At 47.6% G+C, this 27,098-nt stretch overlaps 2 protein-coding genes across 3 annotated transcripts in view; both read left to right on the forward strand.

The window, feature by feature from the left end:
• The window catches only part of myo5aa (myosin VAa), an 80,136-nt gene extending 62,967 nt beyond the window's left edge, over nucleotides 1-17,169 (forward strand). Inside the window, 12 exon segments of the mRNA XM_031831298.1 lie at nucleotides 5,722-5,920; nucleotides 6,819-6,887; nucleotides 7,518-7,611; nucleotides 7,902-8,028; nucleotides 8,934-9,105; nucleotides 9,265-9,354; nucleotides 9,509-9,659; nucleotides 10,036-10,220; nucleotides 10,985-11,082; nucleotides 11,180-11,354; nucleotides 11,643-11,723; nucleotides 11,924-17,169. Coding sequence (XP_031687158.1) covers nucleotides 5,722-5,920; nucleotides 6,819-6,887; nucleotides 7,518-7,611; nucleotides 7,902-8,028; nucleotides 8,934-9,105; nucleotides 9,265-9,354; nucleotides 9,509-9,659; nucleotides 10,036-10,220; nucleotides 10,985-11,082; nucleotides 11,180-11,354; nucleotides 11,643-11,723; nucleotides 11,924-12,076 — 1,594 coding nt within the window. The 3' untranslated portion in view covers nucleotides 12,077-17,169.
• A 472-nt stretch (nucleotides 17,170-17,641) lies between these two features.
• The window catches only part of LOC116374887 (guanine nucleotide-binding protein subunit beta-5b), an 18,189-nt gene continuing 8,732 nt past the window's right edge, over nucleotides 17,642-27,098 (forward strand). The window contains exons 1-7 of one of the 2 annotated variants that reach the window (XM_031831295.1): nucleotides 17,642-17,766; nucleotides 23,510-23,659; nucleotides 24,578-24,689; nucleotides 25,088-25,224; nucleotides 25,435-25,476; nucleotides 25,593-25,669; nucleotides 25,869-26,001. In XM_031831295.1, the coding sequence (XP_031687155.1) occupies nucleotides 23,534-23,659; nucleotides 24,578-24,689; nucleotides 25,088-25,224; nucleotides 25,435-25,476; nucleotides 25,593-25,669; nucleotides 25,869-26,001 (627 nt within the window). In that variant the 5' untranslated portion in view covers nucleotides 17,642-17,766; nucleotides 23,510-23,533. Of the gene's footprint in view, nucleotides 17,767-23,509; nucleotides 23,660-24,180; nucleotides 24,379-24,577; nucleotides 24,690-25,087; nucleotides 25,225-25,434; nucleotides 25,477-25,592; nucleotides 25,670-25,868; nucleotides 26,002-27,098 lie in introns of those variants that run through there. The other variant, XM_031831296.1, reaches the window with a different exon arrangement.

Genomic DNA, 27,098 nt, shown 5'->3' on the forward strand with positions numbered 1-27,098 from the left:
TCATCCCTCCTCCTCTAGTCCACCATCATCCCACCTCCTCTAGTCCACCACCACCCCACCTCCTCTAGTCCACCATCATCCCTCCTCCTCTAGTCCACCATCATCCCACCTCCTCAATGCCACCATCATCCCACCTCCTCTAGTCCAGCATCATCCCTCCTCCTCTAGTCCACCACCACCCCTCCTCCTCTAGTCCACCACCGCCCCTCCTCCTCTAGTCCACCACCACCCCTCCTCCTCTAGTCCACCACCACCCCTCCTCCTCTAGTCCACCATCATCCCTCCTCCTCTAGTCCACCACCATCGCCCACCTTCTCTAGTCCACCATCATCCCACCTCCTCTAGTCCACCATCATCCCTCCTCCCCTAGTCCACCATCATCCCACCTCCCCTAGTCCACTCCTCTAGTCCACCACCACCCCTCCTCCTCTAGTCCACCACCACCCCTCCTCCTCTAGTCCACCACCACCCCTCCTCCTCTAGTCCACCACCACCCCTCCTCCTCTAGTCCACCACCACCCCACCCCCTCTAGTCCACCACCACCCCACCTCCTCTAGTCCACCATCATCCCACCTCCTCAATGCCACCATCATCCCACCTCCTCTAGTCCACCATCATCCCTCCTCCTCTAGTCCACCATCATCCCTCCTCCTCTAGTCCACCATCATCCCTCCTCCTCTAGTCCACCATCATCCCTCCTCCTCTAGTCCACCATCATCCCTCCTCCTCTAGTCCACCACCACTCCACCTCCTCTAGTCCACCACCACCCCACCTCCTCTAGTCCACCATCATCCCACCTCCTGTAGTCCACCATCATCCCACCTCCTCTAGTCCACCATCATCCCTCCTCCTCTAGTGCACCACCTCCTCTAGTCCACCACCACCCCACCTCCTCTAGTCTACCACCACCCCTCCTCCTCTAGTCCACCACCCCTCCTCCTCTAGTCCACCACCACCCCTCCTCCTCTAGTCCACCACCACCCCTCCTCCTCTAGTCCACCACCACCCCTCCTCCTCTAGTCCACCACCACCCCTCCTCCTCTAGTCCACCATCATCCCTCCTCCTCTAGTCCACCACCACCCCACCTCCTCTAGTCCACCACCACCCCACCTCCTCTAGTCCACCATCATCCCACCTCCTGTAGTCCACCATCATCCCACCTCCTCTAGTCCACCATCATCCCTCCTCCTCTAGTCCACCACCTCCTCTAGTCCACCACCACCCCACCTCCTCTAGTCTACCACCACCCCTCCTCCTCTAGTCCACCACCACCCCTCCTCCTCTAGTCCACCACCACCCCTCCTCCTCTAGTCCACCACCACCCCTCCTCCTCTAGTCCACCACCACCCCTCCTCCTCTAGTCCACCACCATCCCTCCTCCTCTAGACCACCATCATCCCACCTCCTCTTGTCCACCACCATCCTACCTCCTCTAGTCCACCATCGTCCCTCCTCCTCTAGTCCACCACCGCCCCACCTCCTCTAGTCCACCATCATCCCTCCTCCTCTAGTCCACCATCATCCCACCTACTCTAGTCCACCACCACCCCACCTCCTCTAGTCCACCATCATCCCTCCTCCTCTAGTCCACCATCATCCCACCTCCTCAATGCAACCATCATCCCACCTCCTCTAGTCCACCATCATCCCTCCTCCTCTAGTCCACCACCACCCCTCCTCCTCTAGTCCACCACCACCACCCCTCCTCCTCTAGTCCACCACCACCCCTCCTCCTCTAGTCCACCACCACCCCTCCTCCTCTAGTCCACCATCATCCCTCCTCCTCTAGTCCACCATCATCCCTCCTCCTCTAGTCCACCACCACCCCACCTCCTCTAGTCCACCACCACCCCTCCTCCTCTAGTCCACCACCATCCCTCCTCCTCTAGACCACCATCATCCCTCCTCCTCTAGACCACCATCATCCCACCTCCTCTTGTCCACCACCATCCTACCTCCTCTACTCCACCACCACCCCACCTCCTCTAGTCCACCATCATCCCTCCTCCTCTAGTCCACCATCATCCCACCTCCTCAATGCCACCATCATCCCACCTCCTCAATGCCACCATCATCCCACCTCCTCTAGTCCACCATCATCCCTCCTCCTCTAGTCCACCACCACCCCTCCTCCTCTAGTCCACCACCACCCCTCCTCCTCTAGTCCACCACCATCCCTCCTCCTCTAGACCACCATCATCCCACCTCCTCTTGTCCACCACCACCCCACCTCCTCTAGTCCACCATCATCCCTCCTCCTCTAGTCCACCATCATCCCACCTCCTCAATGCCACCACCATCCCACCTCCTCTAGTCCACCATCATCCCTCCTCCTCTAGACCACCATCATCCTACCTCCTCTAGTCCACCACCGCCCCACCTCCTCTAGTCCACCACTGCCCCACCTCCTCTAGTCCACCATCATCCCTCCTCCTCTAGTCCACCATCATCCCACCTCCTCAATGCCACCATCATCCCACCTCCTCTAGTCCACCATCATCCCTCCTCCTCTAGTCCACCACCACCCCTCCTCCTCTAGTCCACCACCACCCCTCCTCCTCTAGTCCACCACCACCCCTCCTCCTCTAGTCCACCATCATCCCTCCTCCTCTAGTCCACCACCATCGCCCACCTTCTCTAGTCCACCATCATCCCACCTCCTCTAGTCCACCATCATCCCTCCTCCTCTAGTCCACCACCACCCCACCTCCTCTAGTCCACCACCACCCCACCTCCTCTAGTCCACCACCACCCCACCTCCTCTAGTCCACCACCACCCCACCTCCTCTAGTCCACCATCATCCCACCTCCTCTAGTCCACCACCACCCCACCTCCTCTAGTCTACCACCACCCTCCTCCTCTAGTCCACCACCACCCCTCCTCCTCTAGTCCACCACCACCCCTCCTCCTCTAGTCCACCACCACCCCTCCTCCTCTAGTCCACCACCATCCCTCCTCCTCTAGACCACCATCATCCCACCTCCTCTTGTCCACCACCATCCTACCTCCTCTACTCCACCACCTCCCCACCTCCTCTAGTCCACCATCATCCCTCCTCCTCTAGTCCACCATCATCCCACCTCCTCAATGCCACCATCATCCCACCTCCTCTAGTCCACCATCATCCCTCCTCCTCTAGTCCACCACCACCCCTCCTCCTCTAGTCCACCACCGTCCCTCCTCCTCTAGTCCACCATCGTCCCTCCTCCTCTAGTCCATCACCGCCCCACCTCCTCTAGTCCACCATCATCCCTCCTCCTCTAGTCCACCATCATCCCACCTCCTCTAGTCCACCACCACCCCACCTCCTCTAGTCCACCATCATCCCTCCTCCTCTAGTCCACCATCATCCCACCTCCTCAATGCCACCATCATCCCACCTCCTCTAGTCCACCATCATCCCTCCTCCTCTAGTCCACCACCACCCCTCCTCCTCTAGTCCACCACCACCACCCCTCTTCCTCTCGTCCACCACCACCCCTCCTCCTCTAGTCCACCATCATCCCTCCTCCTCTAGTCCACCATCATCCCTCCTCCTCTAGTCCACCACCACCCCACCTCCTCTAGTCCACCATCACCCCACCTCCCCTAGTCCACCATCATCCCTCCTCCTCTAGTCCACCACCACCCCTCCTCCTCTAGTCCACCACCACCCCTCCTCCTCTAGTCCACCACCATCCCTCCTCCTCTAGACCACCATCATCCCTCCTCCTCTAGACCACCATCATCCCACCTCCTCTTGTCCACCACCATCCTACCTCCTCTACTCCACCACCACCCCACCTCCTCTAGTCCACCATCATCCCTCCTCCTCTAGTCCACCATCATCCCACCTCCTCAATGCCACCATCATCCCACCTCCTCAATGCCACCATCATCCCACCTCCTCTAGTCCACCATCATCCCTCCTCCTCTAGTCAACCACCACCCCTCCTCCTCTAGTCACCACCACCCCTCCTCCTCTAGTCCACCACCATCCCTCCTCCTCTAGACCACCATCATCCCACCTCCTCTTGTCCACCACCATCCTACCTCCTCTACTCCACCACCACCCCACCTCCTCTAGTCCACCATCATCCCTCCTCCTCTAGTCCACCATCATCCCACCTCCTCAATGCCACCATCATCCCACCTCCTCTAGTCCACCATCATCCCTCCTCCTCTAGACCACCATCATCCTACCTCCTCTAGTCCACCACCGCCCCACCTCCTCTAGTCCACCACTGCCCCACCTCCTCTAGTCCACCACCGTCCCTCCTCCTCTAGTCCACCACCACCACCCCTCCTCCTCTAGTCCACCACCACCCCTCCTCCTCTAGTCCACCACCTCCCCACCTCCTCTAGTCCACCATCATCCCTCCTCCTCTAGTCCACCACCATCCCTCCTCCTCTAGTCCACCATCATCCCTCCTCCTCTAGTCCACCATCATCCCTCCTCCTCTAGTCCACCATCATCCCTCCTCCTGTAGTCCACCATCATCCCTCCTCCTCTAGTCCACCATCATCCCTCCTCCTCTAGTCCACCATCATCCCTCCTCCTCTAGTCCACCATCATCCCTCATCCTCTAGTCCACCACCATCCCTCATCCTCTAGTCCACCATCATCCCTCCTCCTCTAGTCCACCACCATCCCTCCTCCTCTAGTCCACCACCATCCCTCCTCCTCTAGTCCACCACCATCCCTCATCCTCTAGTCCACCACCACCACCCCTCCTCCTCTAGTCCACCACCACCCCTCCTCCTCTAGTCCACCACCATCCCTCCTCCTCTAGTCCACCACCATCCCTCCTCCTCTAGTCCACCATCATCCCTCCTCCTCTAGTCCACCATCATCCCTCCTCCTCTAGTCCACCATCATCCCTCCTCCTCTAGTCCACCACCATCCCTCATCCTCTAGTCCACCATCATCCCTCATCCTCTAGTCCACCACCATCCCTCATCCTCTAGTCCACCATCATCCCTCATCCTCTAGTCCACCATCATCCCTCATCCTCTAGTCCACCATCACCCCTCATCCTCTAGTCCACCATCATCCCTCCTCCTCTAGTCCACCACCATCCCTCCTCCTCTAGTCCACCACCATCCCTCCTCCTCTAGTCCACCACCATCCCTCCTCCTCTAGTCCACCATCATCCCTCATCCTCTAGTCCACCACCATCCCTCATCCTCTAGTCCACCACCATCCCTCATCCTCTAGTCCACCACCATCCCTCATCCTCTAGTCCACCACCATCCCTCATCCTCTAGTCCACCATCATCCCTCATCCTCTAGTCCACCATCATCCCTCATCCTCTAGTCCACCATCATCCCTCATCCTCTAGTCCACCTCCTCCTCTAGTCCACCACCTCCTCTAGTCCACCATCATCCCTCATCCCCCTCTTTGTTTAGCCTTTTTTCTGTCCCCTTTGTGTTTGTTTGTCAGATCCCCCACTGCTGACTTCCATAGGCTGAATGAGGACAGAAAGCTGTGGCTGGTATATGAAGGGTTAGAGGAGACCAAAAGGTTAACCGTGTGTGCGTGTGCGCGTGTGCGTGCATGTTTCTGTGTGTGCGCGTGCATGTGCGTGTGTGTGTGTGTGTGTGTGTAGACCAGGCGTGGTATGAGACTGTTTGGTCTTGCTCCCTCCATCCCATATTTTCTCCTTCATGCTTTCCCAACCTCCTATAGTAGTTGAAGAATGATTCTAATCTTCTCTCTCCATCCCCTCCTCTCAGACTGTTGGAGGGCCAGATGCAGCAGCAGCGGCGTAGCTATGACAACGAGGTGGAGGTGTTGCGAGGGGAGTTACAGAGTGTTAAAGAGGAGAATAACCGTCAACAACAGCTGCTGGCCCAGAACCTGCAGCTCCCACCAGAGGCACGCATAGAGGCTAGTCTACAGCATGAGATCACACGACTCACCAACGAAAACCTGGTACGTTACACACTTACTCACACACACAGGATACACACACATGTAGTATACACACACACATACACGGAGTGTACAAAACATCAAGGACACCTGCTCTTTCCATGACATAGACTGACCAGGTGAAAGCTATGATCCCTTATTGATGTCACTTGTTAAATCCACTTCAATCAGTATAGATGAAGGGGAGGAGACCGGTTAAAGAAGGATTTAAACAATCGAGACATGGATTGTGTGTGTGTGTGTGTGCCATTCAGAGGGTGAATGGGTGAGAAAAATATTCAAGTGCCATTGAACGTGGTATGGTAGTAGGTGCCAGGCGCACCGGTTTGTGTCAAGGACTCCCAACGCTGCTGGGTTTTTCACACTCAAACGTTTCCCGTGTGTATCAAGAATGGTCCACCACCCCAAGGACATCCAGCCAACTTGACACAACTCTGGGAAGCATTGGAGTCGACATGGGCCACCATCCCAGTGGAACGCTTTCGACACCTAACAAATTATGTCTGTTCTGAGGGGAAAAGGGGGGGGTGCAACTCAATGTTAGGATGGTGTCCTTAATGTTTTGTACACCCAGTGTATACACACGCTTACAAACATGTACACACATGCAGTCACACACACACATGCACACACATTTTAAAACACACATTGTAATACTTTTACAAAATGATTTAAGCATTCAAAAGGTCATAGATGAATGAAATAACACACACATACTCAGACCAGATCACTGGCCCCACCAAGACAACCTGCTGCCATCAACCAGCACTTCCCTTATTGGTCGGTAGTGGTACTGTGATAGTTACTGTTTTACTGAGGGGGCGTGTGTGTCCGACACCACCCAGATGTGTGTGTCCTGTGAGAACACCCTCTGATGTGTGTGGATGTCACCTAACAGGAGATGCTGAGGACTGAGGATCCAACAGCATATCGCAGCGCCAAAGTCACCATATTACGACGGATGGTTGTATGTCGAGTCTAAGGACATTGTGTGTTTCTCTGCACGTGTGTGACCACTAACAGAGTTTGGTGTGTGTCAGATTTCTACTCTAACTCTGTTAACCCACAACAGACAAATCCAGCAGAGCACCTCTTCTCTCTAACTCACACAGGAGGTCAATGTGTTAAACCCAGCACCTCTTCTCTCTAACTCACACAGGAGGTCAATGTGTTAAACCCAGCACCTCTTCTCTCTAACTCACACAGGAGGTCAATGTGTTAAACCCAGCACCTCTTCTCTCTAACTCACACAGGAGGTCAATGTGTTAAACCCAGCACCTCTTCTCTCTAACTCACACAGGAGGTCAATGTGTTAAACCCAGCACCTCTTCTCTCTGTTAACATACAGCCAGGCCTTGTTTCAAATTATCACCCCCTCTCTCTCTAACCCCACAGAGGACCAAATAAGTACCCCCTATTTAAATCAAGCCCCTCTCTCTCTCTCCAACCCACTGGGTAAGGGAGCCTGTTTTTTGTCTGAACTTTGACCATTGTCAGCTTCCTGTTTGACCGCTGATCCCTTCGCTTTGATAAACTGATCGACTATTGCCAACCTCACCTCTCTTTCTCTCTCTCTATTTCTTTCTCTCTCTCTCAGGACCTCATGGAACAGCTGGAGAAGCAGGATAAAACTATCCGTAAGCTTAAGAAACAGCTGAAGGTGTTCTCGAAGAAGATTGGAGAAATGGGAGGTAAGGAAGGAGGAGAAATGGGAGGTAAGGAAGGAGGAGAAATGGGAGGTAAGGAAGGAGGAGAAATGGGAGGTAAGGAAGGAGGAGAAATGGGAGGTAAGGAAGGAGGAGAAATGGGAGGTAAGGAAAGGAAGGAGAGAAATGGGAGGTAAGGAAGGAGACGTACCTGACCGTCTGTGTAGCATGGGTGTCGTGTGTGAACTGAATTTGTGTATATCTGACCGTGTGTGTGTGTGTGTGTGTGTGTGTGTTGTGTGTGTGTGTGTGTGTGGTGGTGGTGTGTGTGTTAGCTGGCCATGTTGAGACTATATCTCCGGGTCAGATGGTTGAAGAGACGGTCCGTCCGGTGAACATTCCTCGTCGCGAGAAAGAACTTCCAGGGAATGTGGAGTACAAGAAGGAGGAGAGCTGAAACTGGTTAGAACCTCATACTGGGTATGTAACCTCCACTCTGACCTATAACCCTGACCATTCTCAGTCTTACACTCTCTTTTAACTCTCTCTCTCTCCACCTCTCTCTCTCACCATCTCTCGTCATCTACACACCCACCTCTCTCTCTCTCACCACCTCTCTCTCTCTCTCTCACCACCTCTCTCTCTCTCTCACCACCTCTCTCTCTCTCTCACCACCTCTCTCTCTCTCTCACCACCTCTCTCTCTCTCTCACCACCTCTCTCTCTCTCACCACCTCTCTCTCTCTCACCACCTCTCTCTCTCTCACCACCTCTCTCTCTCTCACCACCTCTCTCTCTCTCTCACCACCTCTCTCTCTCTCTCTTCACCACCTCTCTCTCTCTCTCTCACCACCTCTCTCTCTCTCACCACCTCTCTCTCTCTCACCACCTCTCTCTCTCTCACCACCTCTCTCTCTCTCTCTCTCTCACCACCTCTCTCTCTCCTCTCTCACCACCTCTCTCTCGCTCTCTCTCTCTCACCACCTCTCTCTCTCACCACCTCTCTCTCTCTCTCACACCTCTCTCTCTCCTCTCTCACCACCTCTCTCTCTCTCTCTCTTCACCACCTCTCTCTCTCTCTCTCTCACCACCTCTCTCTCTCTCTCTCTCACCACCTCTCTCTCTCTCACCACCTCTCTCTCTCTCTCACCCTCTCTCTCTCTCTCACCACCTCTCTCTCTCTCTATCTCACCACCTCTCTCTCTCTCTCTCTACCTTTCTTTCTCTACCTCTACCTCCCTCTCTCTCTACCTCTCTCTCTCTACCTCTCTCTCTACCTTTCTTTTTCTACCTCTCTCTTTACCTCTCTATGAGTGATAGAGAGAAGTTTTTACATAGATACCGGCATATACATAGATAATCCAATAGTCAATTATCTGTAACAGAGTTGAAGCCTCGTGGTGTAGCGGTGAATCTGATCCCAGGCCTGCCAGCCTACATCCTCTTCATGTGTCTAAGGCATGCTGACTATGTCAACGATGACCAGAAGGTCAGGACGCTGCTCACATCCACCATCAACAGCATCAAGAAGATACTCAAGGTGCGTAGGGCTCTGGTTTAAAGTAGTGCACTATATAGGGTATAGGAAGGATGTACGCACACCCTATGATGTCAGTACAACTACATTAAGTTGCTCCTATACTTGTGTAGTAACACTGTAATTACACTAGTAACTATATTGTCATTTTATCTCTGTCAGAAACGGGGGGATGACTTTGAGACGGTCTCCTTCTGGCTGTCCAACACCTGCCGCTTCCTACACTGTCTGAAACAGTACAGCGGAGATGAGGTGAGACCGGACCTAGCACACACACACACACACACACACACAGACAGTCTGCAACGGTACCCCAGAGGTGAGGTACACCCCAAAACACAGACACACCCCAACTTGTGTGTTTGTATCTGTTTCTCTCTCTTCCTCCTCCTCTCTGCTCCTGCAGTCGTTTATGAAGCACAACACTCCTAAGCAGAATGATCACTGCCTGTCTAACTTTGACCTGGCTGAGTACCGGCAGGTCCTCAGTGACCTGGCCATTCAGATCTACCAGCAGCTCATCAAATGCATGGAGAACATCCTACAGCCCATGATTGGTGAGTACACCACGCTGTGTGTGTGTTTTTATTCAATTCAACCTTTATTTAACTAGGCAAGTCAGTTAAGAACAAATTCTTATTTACAATGACGGCCAAACCCGGACGACGTTGGGCCAATTGTTCGCTGCCCTGTGGGACTCCCAATCACAACCGGATGTGATACAGCCTGGATTCGAACCAGGGAATGTAGTGAAGCCTCATGCACTGAGATGCAGGGCCTTAGACCGCTGCGCCACTCTGTGGTGTGTGGGTGGGTGAACATCCAACCACTAACGTGTGTGTGTGTGTGTGTGTGTGTGTGTGTGTGTGTGTGTGTGTGTGTGTGTGTGTGTGTGTGTGTGTGTGTGTGTGTGTGTGTGTGTGTGTGTGTCAGTCTCTGGTATGTTGGAGCATGAGACCATCCAGGGTGTGTCGGGGGTTAAGCCGACCGGTCTGCGTAAACGGACATCGAGCATCGCTGACGAGGGAACCTACACGCTGGAATCCATCTTACGCCAGCTCAGCGCTTTCCACTCCACCATGTGTCAGCACGGCACCGACCCTGAACTCATCAAACAGGTCCGTGTGCATGTGTCTTACCCTGACCCTTGGTTGTGTTCTGACCCTTGGCTGTGTTCTGACCCTGACCCTTGGTTGTCTTCTGACCCTGACCCTTGGCTGTGTTCTGACCCTGACCCTTGGCTGTGTTCTGACCCTGACCCTTGGCTGTGTTCTGACCCTTGGCTGTGTTCTGACCCTGACCCTTGGCTGTGTTCTGACCCTTGGCTGTGTTCTGACCCTTGGCTGTGTTCTGACCCTTGGCTGTGTTCTGACCCTGACCCTTGGTTGTGTTCTGACCCTGACCCTTGGTTGTGTTCTGACCCTTGGCTGTGTTCTGACCCTGACCCTTGGCTGTGTTCTGACCCTGACCCTTGGCTGTGTTCTGACCCTTGGCTGTGTTCTGACCCTGACCCTTGGTTGTGTTCTGACCCTGACCCTTGGCTGTGTTCTGACCCTGACCCTTGGTTGTGTTCTGACCCTGACCCTTGGCTGTGTTCTGACCCTGACCCTTGGTTGTGTTCTGACCCTGACCCTTGGCTGTGTTCTGACCCTGACCCTTGGCTATGTTCTGACCCTGACCCTTGGTTGTGTTCTGACCCTTGGCTGTGTTCTGACCCTGACCCTTGGCTGTGTTCTGACCCTGACCCTTGGTTGTGTTCTGACCCTGACCCTTGGCTGTGTTCTGACCCTGACCCTTGGCTATGTTCTGACCCTGACCCTTGGTTGTGTTCTGACCCTTGGCTGTGTTCTGACCCTGACCCTTGACTGTGTTCTGACCCCAGGTTGTGAAGCAGCAGTTCTACATCATTGGAGCTGTGACTCTCAACAATCTACTGCTGCGTAAAGACATGTGCTCCTGGAGCAAAGGCATGCAGATCAGGTCGGTTCAGAGAGGCTGTCATGTCTTATGTATAGACAGACTGTGTCTAATGTGTTTTATAGAGTGTGTGTGTAACGTATACAATGTGGTGTACCAGGTATAACGTGAGTCAGCTGGAGGAGTGGCTGCGTGACAAGTCTCTGATGCTGTGTGGAGCCAAGGAGACTCTGGAGCCTCTGATTCAGGCTGCTCAGCTGCTGCAAGTCAAGAAGAAGACGGACGAAGACGCCGAGGCCATCTGCTCCATGTGCAACAGCCTGTCCACATCTCAGGTAACCAATCACAGCTCACTATTCTGCTCATGTACTAAACCAATTAGAGCCCTCTCTACCACTCACGTACTGAACTAACCAATCACAGCCCTCTCTACTACTCAGGTACTGAACTAGTCAATCACAGCCCTCTCTACCACTTAGGTCCTGAACTAACCAATCCCAGCCCTCGGGTACTCAATTTACCAGTCAAGCCCTATCACTGCGGAGAATGGGACAGGGGATCAGTTGAGTTAATAGTTCAAGGTTCAACGAATGAAGTTTGTCTCTGTGTTTCTGTGTTCCCAGATTGTGAAGGTGTTGAACCTGTACACTCCAGTCAACGAGTTTGAAGAGAGGGTGTCTGTTACCTTCATACGAACCATACAGGTAAGACCTGTCTGTCTGTCTGTCTGTCTGTCTGTGCATATAAGTATCTGTAACTAATGTATATATTTTCTCTCTCTCTCCCTCCTTCGCTCCCTCTTTGTTTCTCCCTCTGTATCCCCATCTCACTCTCTCCCTGTTCTTCCCTTCCTCCCCCTCTCTCTCCCTGTCCTTCCCTTCCTCCCCCTCTCTCTGTCTGTCAGACTCGTTTGCGGGACCGCTGTGAGACTCCTCAGCTGTTGATGGACACTAAGATAATCTACCCAGTCACCTTCCCTTTCAATCCCTCCTCTCTGGCCCTGGAGACTATCCAAATAACAGGCTCCCTCAACCTAGCCTTCCTTACCCGCGTCTAACACACACACACACACATACACAACTAATTAGATAGGCTATACATATGTACACATGCATACACAAACCATTATCTTCCTAACACATCCAAACACTTACATACAGTGCACACACACATACACACGCTCAGCTTCCACCCTACGGTAGTCTTTATATCAGTAGTTGAAAGCCCATCCTCCTCCGCGTGTACAAATGCTCAACTCTAAGAGAATGCACCGCTACAGGCCACCTTTTCTCCTATCTTACCCCCTTTTACTAAGCTACACTCCCCACCTACAACCCCATTTAAGACCTAGTACCGTGTTCCCCCAGTCCTCTTTTCTCCTCTTTGTTCTCTTCTCAATAGTGTAGTGTTTTCTAGCAGTCCGGTTCTCCCATAGGAATGTATTACAGTACACTTAAGCTAGCTGTCCAGGGCTAGCATCACAGCTAGCTAGCGCCTTCAGCTAAGCTCAGCTAGCATCTGTTGTGTTATGATAGGATGCTAGCGCTTCCACAGTTATCTAGCTAGCATCAGTTTTGAGTACATCGTTATCAACTCACCCACTGAACACATTCAAGCCAAGTGCAGTACCCATTGTCTGTACCATACTTTTATACATATATAAATACATATTAATATATATATATATATATATATCACACTAGGGTGTTTTATTTATTGCATTTATCTCACTCCCTTTCCTAAAATACGTTTTTCTTTGCAGACAGAAAACATGGATACCATAGACTTGTAGGCTTATCTCTCCAGCTTTCCAGACCGGAGAGAAGTATGGCCATGGAAAGACCACTAGAGTCCTGTAGTATTAGAATTATGTCTATAGCAGGTGATCTATGCAGTCTCATTTAATTAGCACTATTTAATGTAGCTTTTTATTTATTGAGCTCATGATGTATTGTGCTTTAAGATCTCTCTGCCGTAGCTTTGTCCTGCTTTAACCTGCTTCTCTAGTAGATCTGCACTTTAGCACCACTGCACCAGACGTTGAAATAGAGGATTAGACTGGACCAGAGGTTGAAATAGAGGATTAGACTGGACCAGAGGTTGAAATAGAGGATTAGACTGGACCAGAGGTTGAAATAGAGGATTAGACTGGACCAGAGGTTGAAATAGAGGATTCGACTAGACCAGAGGTTGAAATAGAGGATTAGACTGGAACAGAGGTTGAAATAGAGGATTAGACTGGAACAGAGGTTGAAATAGAGGATTAGACTGGAACAGAGGTTGAAATAGAGGATTAGACTGGAACAGAGGTTGAAATAGAGGATTAGACTGGAACAGGGGTTGAAATAGAGGATTAGACTGGAACAGGGGTTGAAATAGAGGATTAGACTGGAACAGGGGTTGAAATAGAGGATTAGACTGGAACAGAGGTTGAAATAGAGGATTAGACTGGAACAGAGGTTGAAATAGAGGATTAGACTGGAACAGAGGTTGAAATAGAGGATTAGACTGGAACAGATGTTGAAATAGAGGATTAGACTGGAACAGATGTTGAAATAGAGGATTAGACTGGAACAGAGGTTTAAATAGATAGAGGATTAGACTGGAACAGAGGTTGAAATAGAGGATTAGACTGGAACAGATGTTGAAATAGAGGATTAGACTGGAACAGAGGTTTAAATAGATAGAGGATTAGACTTGCAGTAGTTGGCTAGACTGGACGAGTAGTTTAGATGGGTATGGGTATAAAACTATCAGGTTTAGACGGCTTCAGCTACTGTACTTGCTTCTCCACTTGAACTAAGTAGTTTGGTTTCAAAACCCCTACAGAGGACTCACTAACTCTCACACACACTAGTGACTGTTGTTAAACAGAAGCACGCTGGATCCTACATATCCACTACCACAGCGTTTCCCAAAACTATTGGTCCCGGCCCCATATGGGGTCGCCTGATTTTTAAAAATGGGGTCGAAAAAAAATACAATAAAACCGTTCTTTGTTCATAGAACCAGGGTTACGTCGGTAACCTCCGGTAGCCTCTAGATACAGTTGTAATAAACAGAGCGGTTTCTTTTTTTTTCCTACAAATGTGGCTCTATCTTTTAAAAGAAACAACATATTATTTTTTTGATTTATTTAACTAGGTAAGTCAATTATGAACAAATTCTTATTTTCAATGATGGCCTAGGAACAGTGGGTTAACTGCCTGTTCAGGGGCAGAGAGACAGATTTGTACCTTGTCAGCTCGGGGGTTTGAACTTGCAACCTTCCGGTTACTAGTCCAACGCTCTAACCACTAGGCTACCCTATGACCCCATCACTGAAAAATCAGACTCTCAGGAACACGGATGTGTCTTCTGTTTCCTTCTACAATGGCCACAAGCCTCATTAGAACAGAGTGGACAAGACCAGGAACTAAATCAGCTAAAACAATAAGTTTACATTAGCGTTGATTTCATCACTTTTTTTCTACATGGTGGAGTCGTGATGTTTTATTATATCAAAATGGGGCTGCAGACCAAACAGTTGGAACTCCTGCAGTACCAACTACTACATATCTACATGTCCTCACCCCACCACTCTGTCTGCTCCACTCTGTACATTATGATGGACAAGATCTATAGGTATTCCTTTCAGTATTATAGCCTTGGAAAGGAGGTTGTGTGTTACTAAACCTGGTTACCACTGAGCCAGTCTGTTTTACTGTAGTTGCTCTCATAATCCATCGCATTTAGACTCAATATCAACCATGTCTTGAATGTTTTCCCCTACAACCTGTATGATAATGCTGCCTTGCCAGCTTTACTCCAGAAACTAAATCACTTCTTTGTAGACAAACTATTACATGCCCTGGCTACAGTCTCTACCCTACCCTACTCTAACTCTTACCCCCTTCTTTCATTCCCTACTAACCTACTCTAACAACTCCTTCACTGTCTCCCCAACCCCTTCTTCACTGTGTCCCAACATCAGCCAAGTCTGTTTTCATGGCTCGACTTTTAGAGAAAGCAGCCCTGTTGTTACTCAGCATCAGATAGTGACCAGGAGAGGGCGACATTGGACACTAGGTCACATGACTGTGGCTTCTCTAAAACCAGACCTTCTGCCAGATGTTCTATAGAATGAAAGAAGATATAGTAACATTCTATTCACTACCACTAAGGCCCTTCTAACCTCTCTGACTGGTTAACCGCTGAGGGACAGAAAGGATAGAACTACATTTCTCATCATCGTTGCCTCTCTTCCTTACTTGTGCCATCAGTGTTCACCCATACCGTAACTGCTCATCAACCATCAACTTTATTTAACCATCAACCTTATTGTTTAATCTTCAACCTTATTATTAACTGTGACCTTTATTTGCCTACCAACCCTGACCCTTTGAATTTTGTTCCCTGGCCTATAGAGAGACACGCGACTCAGAAAAACATATTATTATTATTACTATCATTGATGTAGGAGTCAAGTTCATGTTTAAACTTGTTTTGTGGTGCAATTTCATTAATAATCATATATTTATTATTGGGACCATCATGAGTGTATTGTATAAAAATTAAAAATGGCCTTTTTGTTACATTTTTGCAGCGTTGCATTTTAATGAAGGATTTTTAGGATGAAGTTTTAGGTTGTTCAACATGTGTATAGTGATACCAGATCTAAAATGCATATCTGCATCTTGGGACGATACTGGAATACTGCAGGTTTTACCCGTGTGAATGTTTTAGCTGTTATTGATCATACATATAGGATGACTTCATTGTTACTCATGTTTGGGACAAAGCCTTACATATGATTTTATAAACACTCATCTCCTGTCTTTGTCTGTGTCTGTCTGTTACACGACTACTGTTTTAAAAAGTAGCATTATTATTGAAGGTTTTGACAAGTTGTCCTTAGATCTTATTTCAGAGGCTGGGATGGAAGGATTGTTTTGACAAGTTGTCCTTAGATCTTATTTCAGAGGCTGGGATGGAAGGATTGTTTTGACAAGTTGTCCTTAGATCTTATTTCAGAGGCTGGGATGGAAGGATTGTTTTGACAAGTTGTCCTTAGATCTTATTTCAGAGGCTGGGATGGAAGGATTGTTTTGACAAGTTGTCCTTAGATCTTATTTCAGAGGCTGGGATGGAAGGATTGTTTTGACAAGTTGTCCTTAGATCTTATTTCAGAGGCTGGGATGGAAGGATTGTTTTGACAAGTTGTCCTTAGATCTTATTTCAGAGGCTGGGATGGAAGGATTGTTTTGACAAGTTGTCCTTAGATCTTATTTCAGAGGCTGGGATGGAAGGATTGTTTTGACAAGTTGTCCTTAGATCTTATTTCAGAGGCTGGGATGGAAGGATTGTTTTGCTTTCTGTCTAGTTGCACTTTTTGAAATATTTACTGAACAAGTTGAAAAAACGCTGATAAAGTTAGCTCTGTCTGCCCTTAACCTATCTGATGTGGTTTATGCTCCTCCAGAGAGGTCATCTAGCTGTACTCATTTACACAGTAGAAGGCTATAGTCTTACTGACTATCCCAAATGGTACCATATTCACTAGATAGTGCACAGCTTTTGACCAGGGCCCATAGGGAATAGGGTGCCATTTGGTATGTACCCTTAGCCCATTTCTATGATTAGCCTTCTTCAAGCAGTGTAGATGGACCACTCTTCCCGCTCTCCCCTTCCCTTATAGTGTCCCACTCTGTATATGCTGTGTGCCTCAGACAGGCTTGTTCATGTAGACACTCTGTGGTACGACCGGTCTTCACCTCATTTCAGATATACATTTTAACATCTCCAGATGGTTCTTAAAATAGATACTTAAAATCTCCCTTTTTATGGTTTTGACAATTGTGGTCAATGCTAAAGTATCACATCAAGTCACGACATCATCACCAACCGACACATCTCATTGATCTAATGATCTTCAGACTTCATACAGTCCACCTGTGGTAGAGATGCTGAACTCTGCTCTCTCCTCTCCATCTCCTCGCTTCTATTCACTTCTTTGTCCTCTCTCCTCCCGTGTGTACATCGGGAGAACTGGACTGTGTGTATAATTCCTGGTAGCTGTACTTAGTGAATGTGTTCACCATTAAGAAACTTGGAATAAGTTTAAATTGTCAAACCCTGTAAAAGACAAATAAAGGAATTCAGCACTGAAAATATTTGTTTCTTTTTTTGTCCAAAAGCAAGCTGTGGTCATGAATGGGTTAAGAAAATAATAGCAGTTATTATATTACTGTATTATTTATAAACATTCTGCCATGGAATTTTAGCTTTAAGTTCATATTAAATACATTAACTATTTCTGCCCTCAGACCGTCCAGTGGCTAGCTGACCTATAGCCTGAACAAGTAATACAGCCCTTATTAACAACAGATCTAGGATCAGATAATATTACCACCAACAATAACATTTACCATTAGTGGAGGTGAAACAATCTGACCTTGGACCAGTGATTAGGGACAGCTTCTATCCAGTCGTAATACTTTGGGCTTCATCCCAAATGGAACCATATTCTCTTTCTAGTGCACTACTTTTGGGTTCTGGACATAAGAAGTGTACTTTAAAGGGGATATAGTGCCATTTGGGGCGTGACCCTGGTCTGTACCTGAGGGTAATACTGTGGCGTGGTCAAAGCCCTTGGTAAGTAGCTTAGTGTTCCCTCTCTGTCCCTGCCCTCCAATCCTCTAACTAACGTTGGAAAACACTCCTCAGGATAGCATATCGTCTGACAGACAAACCAACTTCCCTCATTAGGTAAGAACTATATTATACGTTTGTTATGATGATGTCATGCAGTTTTGTTGGAAACAGTTGGTCAGCAATTTTTTCTATGTAAGGCATATCAGATCTGTAAGCATGTACAATATGAGATGGACTGATTTTAAATAATGACAAGGTGTTGACTTAGTTATAACTCAATATACATGGCCTTCAGTAATGTATTTAGGATATTACTTTGAGAATTTGATAAACCACTGAAAAGCCATACATGGACTGTATAGGGCTTAGTGTTAGGTGGATCACTATCAGCACTGTAACAGTAAAGCCTATTTCTCAGTCTCTATTTCAAGCATGTGGCTAGTACAATATGGAACGGTGTACAGTAGTATAGGAAGTTTGTGGGTACCATCCACTACCGTTGTGCCCTTGAGCAAGGCACTCGCTCCGGCATAACCCCCACATAGCTCCAGGGGTGCTGCATTGTGGTTGACCTTGTGCTCCTTGGAAGTGTCTGTGTGTTGTTATGTGTTTCTGTCCTGGGGGTTGGGAGCAGCGCATCCTGCATTCCTAAGGCTATTGATCAAAAGTCACATGGCTAGCATATAACAAATATACTACATATCAACCTAGGATCAATGATTTAGCCAGCTAACTTACCTAAATATTTAGAAATATTCATGTTAGTTTTGTAAATGGGCATGGTCTACTACTCTAATTTACTCAACAACCAAAACACAAAGTCCGATCATAAGTAAAAAATTGTATTAACCAGAAAACCAATAGTTATTTATCAAAGTTAGCTGGCTAACTTATTGACCCTGCTTTGTAGTATACCCCTCAGACCCATGGTTCAGACAATATGCAGACAAGACCGGAACAAAAATGGCAATTGTGGGAGGAGCACAAGGTCAACCTGCAGTTATGTAGGGGTAATATTCTAATAAAATAACATGTTTGTTGTCAGATGTAAACAACAGGTACAGACTAACAGTGAAATGCTTACTTACGGGCCCTTCCCATATAGCAACAAGCGCCCTGCTCAACGGCACAATGGCAGCTACTAACTTCCTAATAATATAGTTATATTTCTACAACTGTGTGTTTATCTCTAGTACTGTGTATGTCTTACAGCCCAGTGTTAAGGAAAAAAATAGAAAATAAAAGTAACAAATAATTAAACAGCAGCAGTAAAATAAGTCAAATTGCGAGGGCACCGGTTAGTTGAGGTAGTTGAGGTAAGATGTACATGTAGGTAGAGTTATTAAAGTGACTATACATAGATGATAACAACAGAGAGTAGCAGCGGCGTAAAAGAGGGGTCTGGGTAGCCCTTTGATTAGCTGCTCAGGAGTCTTATGGCTTGGGGGTGGAAGCTGTTAAGAAGCCTTTTGCACCTCGACCTGGTGCTCCGGTACCTCTTGCCGTGCAGAAGCAGAGAGAACAGTCTATGACTAGGTTGGCTGGAGTCTGACAATTTTTTGGGCCTTCCTCTAACACCACCTGATATAGAGGTCCTGGATGGCAGGAAGTTTGGCCCCAGTGATGTACTGGGCCTTCCGCAATACCCTCTGTAGTGCCTTGCGTTTGGAGGCCGAGCAGTTGCCATACCAGGCAGTGATGCAACCAGTTGCTCTCGATGGTGCAGCTGTAGAACCTTTTGAATATCTGTGGACCCATGCCAAATCTTTTCATTCTCCTGAGGGGGAATAGGCTTTGTCGTGCCCTCTTCACAGCTGTCTTAGTGTGTTTGGTCCATGATAGTTTGTTGGTGATGTGGATACCAAGGAACTTGAAGCTCTCAACCTGTTCCACTATAGCCCCGTTGATGAGAATGGGGGCGTGTTCAGGTCCTCCTTTTTCTGTAGTCCACAATCATCTCCTTTGACTTGATCACGTTGAGGGAGAGATTGTTGTCCTTGCATAGGCTGTCTCATCGTTGTCGGTGATTGGGCCTACTACTGTGTCATCGGCAAACTTGATGATGGCGTTGGAGTCATGCCTGGCCATGCAGTCATGAGTGAACAGGGAGTACTGGAGGGGATTGAGCACGCACTCCTGAGGGGCCCCTGTGTTGAGGATCAGTGTGGCGGATGTGTTGTTCCCTACCTTTACCACCTGGGGGCGGCCCGTCAGGAAGTCCAGGATCTAGTTGCAGAGGGAGGTGTTTAGTCCCAGGGTCCTAGCTTAGTGATGAGCTTTGAGGGTACTATAGTGTTGAACTCTGAGCTGTAGTCAATGAATAACATTCTCACATAGGTGTTCCTTTTGTCCAGGTGGGAAAGGGCAGTGTTGAGTGCAATAGAGATTGTATCATCTGTGGATCTGTTGGGGCGGTATGCAAATTGGAGTGGGTCTAGGGTTTCTGGGATAGTGGTGTTGATGTGGGCCAAGACCAGCCTTTCAAAGCACTTCATGGCGACAGACAGGTCGGTAGTCATTTACAGACGGGTTGGGTCGGTAGTCATTTAGGCAGGTTACTTTAGTGTTCTTGGGCACAGGGACTATGGTGGTCTGCTTGAAATATTGGTATTACAGACTCCGTCAGGGACAGGTTGAAAATGTCAGTGAAGACACTTTCCAGTTGGCCAATACTGTCATCAAGGCAACGGGTGGCTACTTTGAAGAATCTCAAATATAAAATATATTTTGATTTAACACTTTTGGTTACTACATGATTTCATATGTTATTTCATAGTTTTAATGTCTTCACTAGTACTGCTCTTCTACAATGTAGAAAATAGTAAAAATAAAGAAAACCCCTTGAATGAGTAGGTGTGTCCAAACTTTTGACTGGTACTGTAAGTATTCAGACCCTTCACTCAGTACTTTGTTAAAGCACCTTTGGCAGCGATTTCAGCCTAGAGTCTTCTTGTGTATGACGCTACAAGTTTGGCACACAAGTTTGGCACAAGTTTGGCACAATGGGAGTTTCTCCCATTATTCTCTGCAGATCCTCTCAAGCTCTGTCAGGTTGGATGGGAAGCGTTGCTGCACAGCTATTTTCAGGTCTCTCCAGCGATGTTCGATCAGGTTTTAAGTCCAGGCTCTGGCTGGGTCACTCAAGTACATTCAGAGACTTGTCCCGAAGCCACTCCTGCGTTGTTATGGCTGTGTGCTTAGGGTTGTTGTACTGTTGGAAGGTGAACCTTCGCCCCAGTCTGAGGTCCTGAGAGTTCTGGAGCAGGTTTTTATCAAGGATCTCTCTGTACTTTGCTCCGTTCATCTTTGCCCCAATCCTGACTAGTCTCCCAGTCCCTGCCACTGAAAAACAACCCCACACCATGATTCTGCCACCACCATGCTTCACCGTAGGGATGGTGCCAGGTTTCCTCCAGACGTGACGTTGGCATTCAGGCCAAAGAGTTCAATCTTGGTTTCTTCGGACCAGAGGATCTTGTTTCTCATGGTCTGAGAGTCCTTTAGGTGGCTTTTGGCAAACTCCAAGTGGGCTGTCATGTGCCTTTTTACTGAGGAGTGGCTTCCATCTGGCCACTATACCATAAAGCCCTGATTGGTGGAGTGCTACAGAGCTGGTTGTCCTTCTGGATGGTTCTCCCATCTCCACAGAGCAACTCGGAGTTCAGTCAGTGTGACCATTGGGTTCTTGGTCACCTCCCTGACCAAGGCCTTTCTCCCCCGATTACTCAGTTTGGCTGGGCGGACAGCTCTAGGAAGAGTCTTGGTGGTTCCAAACTTTTTTTCATTTAAGAATGATAGAGGCCACTGTGTTCTTGGGGACCTTCTATGCTGCAGAAATGTTTTGTACCTCCCCAGACCTGTGCCTCGACACAATCCTGTCTCGGAGCTCTTCGGACAATTATTTCGACCTCATGGCTTGGTTATTGCTCTGACATACACTGTCAACTGTGGGACCTTATAAAGACAGGTGTGTGCCTTTCGAAGTCATGTCCAATCAATCAATTGAATTTACCACAGGTAAACACCAATCAAATTGTAGACACATCTCAAGGATGATCAATGGAAACAGTACCTGAGCTCAATGTTGAGTCTCGTAGAAAAGGGTCTGAATAAATAAGGTATTTTTTTTCACTTTGTCATTATGGGGTATTGTGTGTAGTGTTCTATTTCTACTGTGTGTAGACTGCAGTGTTCTATTTCTACTGTGTGTAGACTGCAGTGTTCTATTTCTACTGTGTGTAGACTGCAGTGTTCTATTTCTACTGTGTGTAGACTGCAGTGTTCTATTTCTACTGTGTGTAGACTGCAGTGTTCTATTTCTACTGTGTGTAGACTGCAGTGTTCTATTTCTACTGTGTGTAATGTAGTGTTCTATTTCTACTGTGTGTAGACTGCAGTGTTCTATTTCTACTGTGTGTAGACTGCAGTGTTCTATTTCTACTGTGTGTAGACTGCAGTGTTCTATTTCTACTGTGTGTAGACTGCAGTGTTCTATTTCTACTGTGTGTAGACTGCAGTGTTCTATTTCTACTGTGTGTAGACTGCAGTGTTCTATTTCTACTGTGTGTAGACTGCAGTGTTCTATTTCTACTGTGTGTAGACTGCAGTGTTCTATTTCTACTGTGTGTAGACTGCAGTGTTCTATTTCTACTGTGTGTAGACTGCAGTGTTCTATTTCTACTGTGTGTAGACTGCAGTGTTCTATTTCTACTGTGTGTAGACTGCAGTGTTCTATTTCTACTGTGTGTAGACTGCAGTGTTCTATTTCTACTGTGTGTAGACTGCAGTGTTCTATTTCTACTGTGTGTAGACTGCAGTGTTCTATTTCTACTGTGTGTAGACTGCAGTGTTCTATTTCTACTGTGTGTAGATTGCAGTGTTCTATTTCTACTGTGTGTAGACTGCAGTGTTCTATTTCTACTGTGTGTAGACTGCAGTGTTCCATTTCTACTGTGTGTATATTGCAGCTCATTATTTATCTGTTCTATTTCTACACTGTGTATATTGCAGCTCATTATTTATCTGTTCTATTTCTACACTGTGTATATTGCAGCTCATTATATATCTGTTCTATTTCTACACTGTGTATATTGCAGCTCATTATATATCTGTTCTATTTCTACACTGTGTATATTGCAGCTCATTATTTATCTGTTCTATTTCTACACTGTGTATATTGCAGCTCATTATTTATCTGTTCTATTTCTGCAGTGTCTATGTTGCAGTTCATTAGACACTATAGAAATAGAACAGATAGATAACGACCTGCAATATGGACACTGCAGAAATAGAACAGATAGATATTGCAGGTCATTATATATCTGTTCTATTTCTACACGGTGTATATTGCAGGTCCATATCCAGCTCTGCGTGTCTATGATTCATTCCCCAGACTATCACTATCAGTGGCAGTTACCGATCCCCACCATTATACGGTGTAATAATGTACATCCAAGTGTGTGTGCATGCATCTCCTAAAATAGGCCTAATGCTCTCCCCTTCTCTGAGCAGGATCAGGCAGGAGGGAGATTCCCCACTGCTTATCGTCAACACAGCTGTCAGCACACACACACCTACACACACACTCCCACTCCCTCAATCCTCTCACTCTGTCTCTTATTCACTATCTCTCTCTAACTGACTCACACATACACACATTCTCTCCCTCTCTCTCGCTCTCTCTCTCTCTCTCTCTCTCTCTCTCTCTCACTCTCACTCACACTCACACTCTCTCTCTAACACACACACACATACACAAAATAGCAATGCTCCCTTCAGGTGAATCGATAACAGTGTGTATGTGTGTTATTTCTCATACCTGAATGTTGACACTGTGTTCCTTTCCTCCTCTATACAGGTCTGTGGTTAATCAGCTGCAGCCATGTGTGACCAGACGTTTTTGGCCATCACCTTCGGGCCGTGTGACAGCTGCTCGGAGAACCGCCCCTTGATGAATCTATACATCAAGACTGAACCCATCAACTACTGCTCACTATGCATGGAGATAGTACGTCTCTTTACCCATGACCTCTAACCTCTGACTCTAACCAATCTAACGGCTCCTTCCTGGACCAATACAATCCTTTAAGATCTTCACAAATTCCCAGGGAATAGGGATAGATTTGAGATTCTGGATGTATTTTTAGGAGGTTGGAGAGGACCCCATCTGAGAATGCAGCCTCCCTATCTGTCTGATATACAGTAGCAGTGAACCTCTTTCAACACACACACACACACACACACACACACCATTCCTGGATGAATTCACCACCTCATTTTATCTGTACTCCCTTCTCTCTGGCAGCTCACCCACACATACAGCAACCTTGTCTTTCACTTCTCTAAACAACAATAGGTGCAAAAACACCTTTCAAAGGAAAATAACGTACATTTAAACAAGGAAACTGCAATGTGGTCAAATAAAATATGGAAAATTTGATTTTTCTGTCAAGTATTTAAATGAATATTATTCGAGGAAAGGTAGGCTATATTTAGTGCAATTACTACCAAAGACAGTCATAGTGGCTTCTCTGGAGCGAGAAAAACAGAGATATAGAAAGAGGGAGAGAGAGAAAGAGGTAGAGACTTGCCAGAGAGCGAGTGAGACAAGAGACAGGGAAAGAGGGAGAGAGAGCGGGGGAGAAGGAGCACATCAGCGCGACAGCAGCATCAGGGGCATATTCATTAGTCCAAACAAAAACTAGAGTTCATATTGGAAAAATGCAGGTAGGTCTCTCCGTTTCGTTCCGTTTGCTTCCGTTTAAGAAACGTTTTGCAACAGAATCGGCGTAATGAATACGCACCAGCTGTAGGGAGGCAGAGCCGCCTTGACGGGCGCAGCCAGCGCGCGACTAAAAACATCTGCTCTTGCTGTTCCCTTTTCTGTCCTTTCCCCGTTCCCTTCTTTCGTTCCTCCTCTCTAAAGATGGCGTGCCAGGGCCTTGCGAGCGGCGAGACTCTGAAGTCGCTGAAGGCGGAGAGCGAGACGCTGAGGAAGAAGCTCGAGGAGGAGCGGAAGAAGCTGCACGATGTGGAGTGTGAGTTTAATGGAAGGGAGAGGGGCCTCGCGATGCACAAAATGTTTACTGTCTGTACCCTAAACATGAAAGTTATGCAGAAACTGTTATTATATCCTTTATTATATCCCAATTGAATTTGATATTCATGCCAAAAATCATCTGATATGTAATTTCCAGAGATTTGCCCGTGGCCATGAAACCGCATTAGATAAACTACCAGAAGATAGTTAATAGAGAGCATTGCAGCAAAGTTTTCCTGCAACAGGATGATCAAATAAATATCCTACCTATTCATTTACACGACAATTCATTGTCATTACTAGAGTTTTTAACAGCTTGTGTGTGTGTGTGTGTGTGTGTGTGTGTGTGTGTGTGTGTGTGTGTGTGTGTGTGTGTGTGTGTGTGTGTGTGTGTAGTGGAGAAGGTAGCTGAGAAGGCGGAAGCTCTTGGTGAGTTAAACATGAAGACTCGGAGGACACTGAAGGGCCATGGCAACAAGGTGCTCTGTATGGACTGGTGCAAAGACAAACGACGCATTGTCAGCTCCTCACAGGTATGCACACACACAAACTGCTCTCTTTTCCTCCCTCTCCACCCTATCCTCCTTCTATTCTACTGTCATTAGTGTGTTTTCGTCACAACCCTGTCCATGGTGCTGAACTCCCTGACTCCACTTATATCAATTACTCCTCCTCTTCATTCCTCCCTTCTTCCCTTCTCTCCCTCCCTCCTTCATTCATTTTCCTTGTCTTCTGTCTACCAGGATGGGAAGGTCATCGTATGGGATGCTTTCACCACCAATAAGGTTAGTAAAAGCAGCCGGAGTGTGTGTGAGTGCACTAATGGTAGCCTAATCCAGTCCCATGGTGGAGCGGTCTTAACCAGGCTTATTTACGTTAATGTATATGCACTGTGTTCTAGGAACATGCAGTGACCATGCCGACTACGTGGGTGATGGCGTGTGCCTACGCCCCCTCTGGCTGTGCCATCGCCTGTGGGTGAGTCTCACCCTAACCTCTGACCTTTAACCCCTTAGGCCCAAGAAAGGTATTGGCTTGATGCTGAAGTACTGGCTTGAGGGCTTGATGTTAAAGTAACGCCCTACAAATCTCTCTCTCTCTCTCTCTCTCTCTCTCTCTCTCTCTCTCTCTCTCTCTCGTCTGTCTGTCTGTCTCTGTCTGTCTGTCTGTCTGACAGGGGATTGGATAATAAGTGCTCAGTGTACCCTCTCTCATTGGACAAGGACGAGAACTTGGCGGCCAAGAAGAAGTCTGTTGCCATGCACACCAACTACCTGTCCGGCTGCACCTTCACCAACTCTGACATGCAAGTTAGGGACTAGACACACACATACATGCACACACACACACACACACACAGACATAGACACACTCAGACACACACAACACAATGAGGAGAGGGAAGGAAATTGAGATTTTCAGAACAAGGAGGAGTGAATGGATAGAGGGAGGGAGGAATAGAAGGAAGGAAATATTAGATGTTTAAGGCTGTTAATAATTCATCTCTGCTAGACAGGAGAGGAACTGTTGAGAATTATAGCCGGATGAGGAGAAGGTGATGAGAGAAAGCGTGAGAGAGAGGAGAGGAAACAGAGAAGTGGCCCATAGAGAGAGATGGCCGTCCATTGTGAGTGTATTAATAGACATTAAGAGGCCTTTATCTGTCAGAGCTGAAAACTCATACCTAAGGGCACACACACACACAATCTGTCTCCCTAATGCACTGGGGTCTGTTGGTGGGTGTTGAGCTGTGAAGACGTGTGTGTGGTGTGTGTGGAATAAAGCACAGGGCTATGGAGAGTCGAGACTACATTGCCCCAGGCAATCTCAGTTCAGTCTCACTTTCATATCATTATTGTCTGACGGGGATGTTTCATATCTTTGTCTGACTGACAGGGGGATGTTTCATATCAACCGTTTGGTTCCTAGTGAATACACAGTTAGCACATTTGGTTCCTAGTGAATACACAGTTAGCACATTTGGTTCCTAGTGAATACACAGTTAGCACATTTGGTTCCTAGTGAATACACAGTTAGCACATTTGGTTCCTAGTGAATACACAGTTAGCACATTTGGTTCCTAGTGAATACACAGTTAGCACATTTGGTTCCTAGTGAATACACAGCACATTTGGTTCCTAGTGAATACACAGTTAGCACATTTGGTTCCTAGTGAATACACAGCACATTTGGTTCCTAGTGAATACACAGTTAGCACATTTGGTTCCTAGTGAATACACAGTTAGCACGTTTGGTTCCTAGTGAATACACAGTTAGCACATTTGGTTCCTAGTGAATACACAGTTAGCACATTTGGTTCCTAGTGAATACACAGTTAGCACATTTGGTTCCTAGTGAATACACAGTTAGCACATTTGGTTCCTACTGAATACACAGTTAGCACATT

Source organism: Oncorhynchus kisutch, linkage group LG8 (assembly GCF_002021735.2).
Source record: "Oncorhynchus kisutch isolate 150728-3 linkage group LG8, Okis_V2, whole genome shotgun sequence".
NCBI classification, from domain to species: domain Eukaryota; kingdom Metazoa; phylum Chordata; class Actinopteri; order Salmoniformes; family Salmonidae; genus Oncorhynchus; species Oncorhynchus kisutch.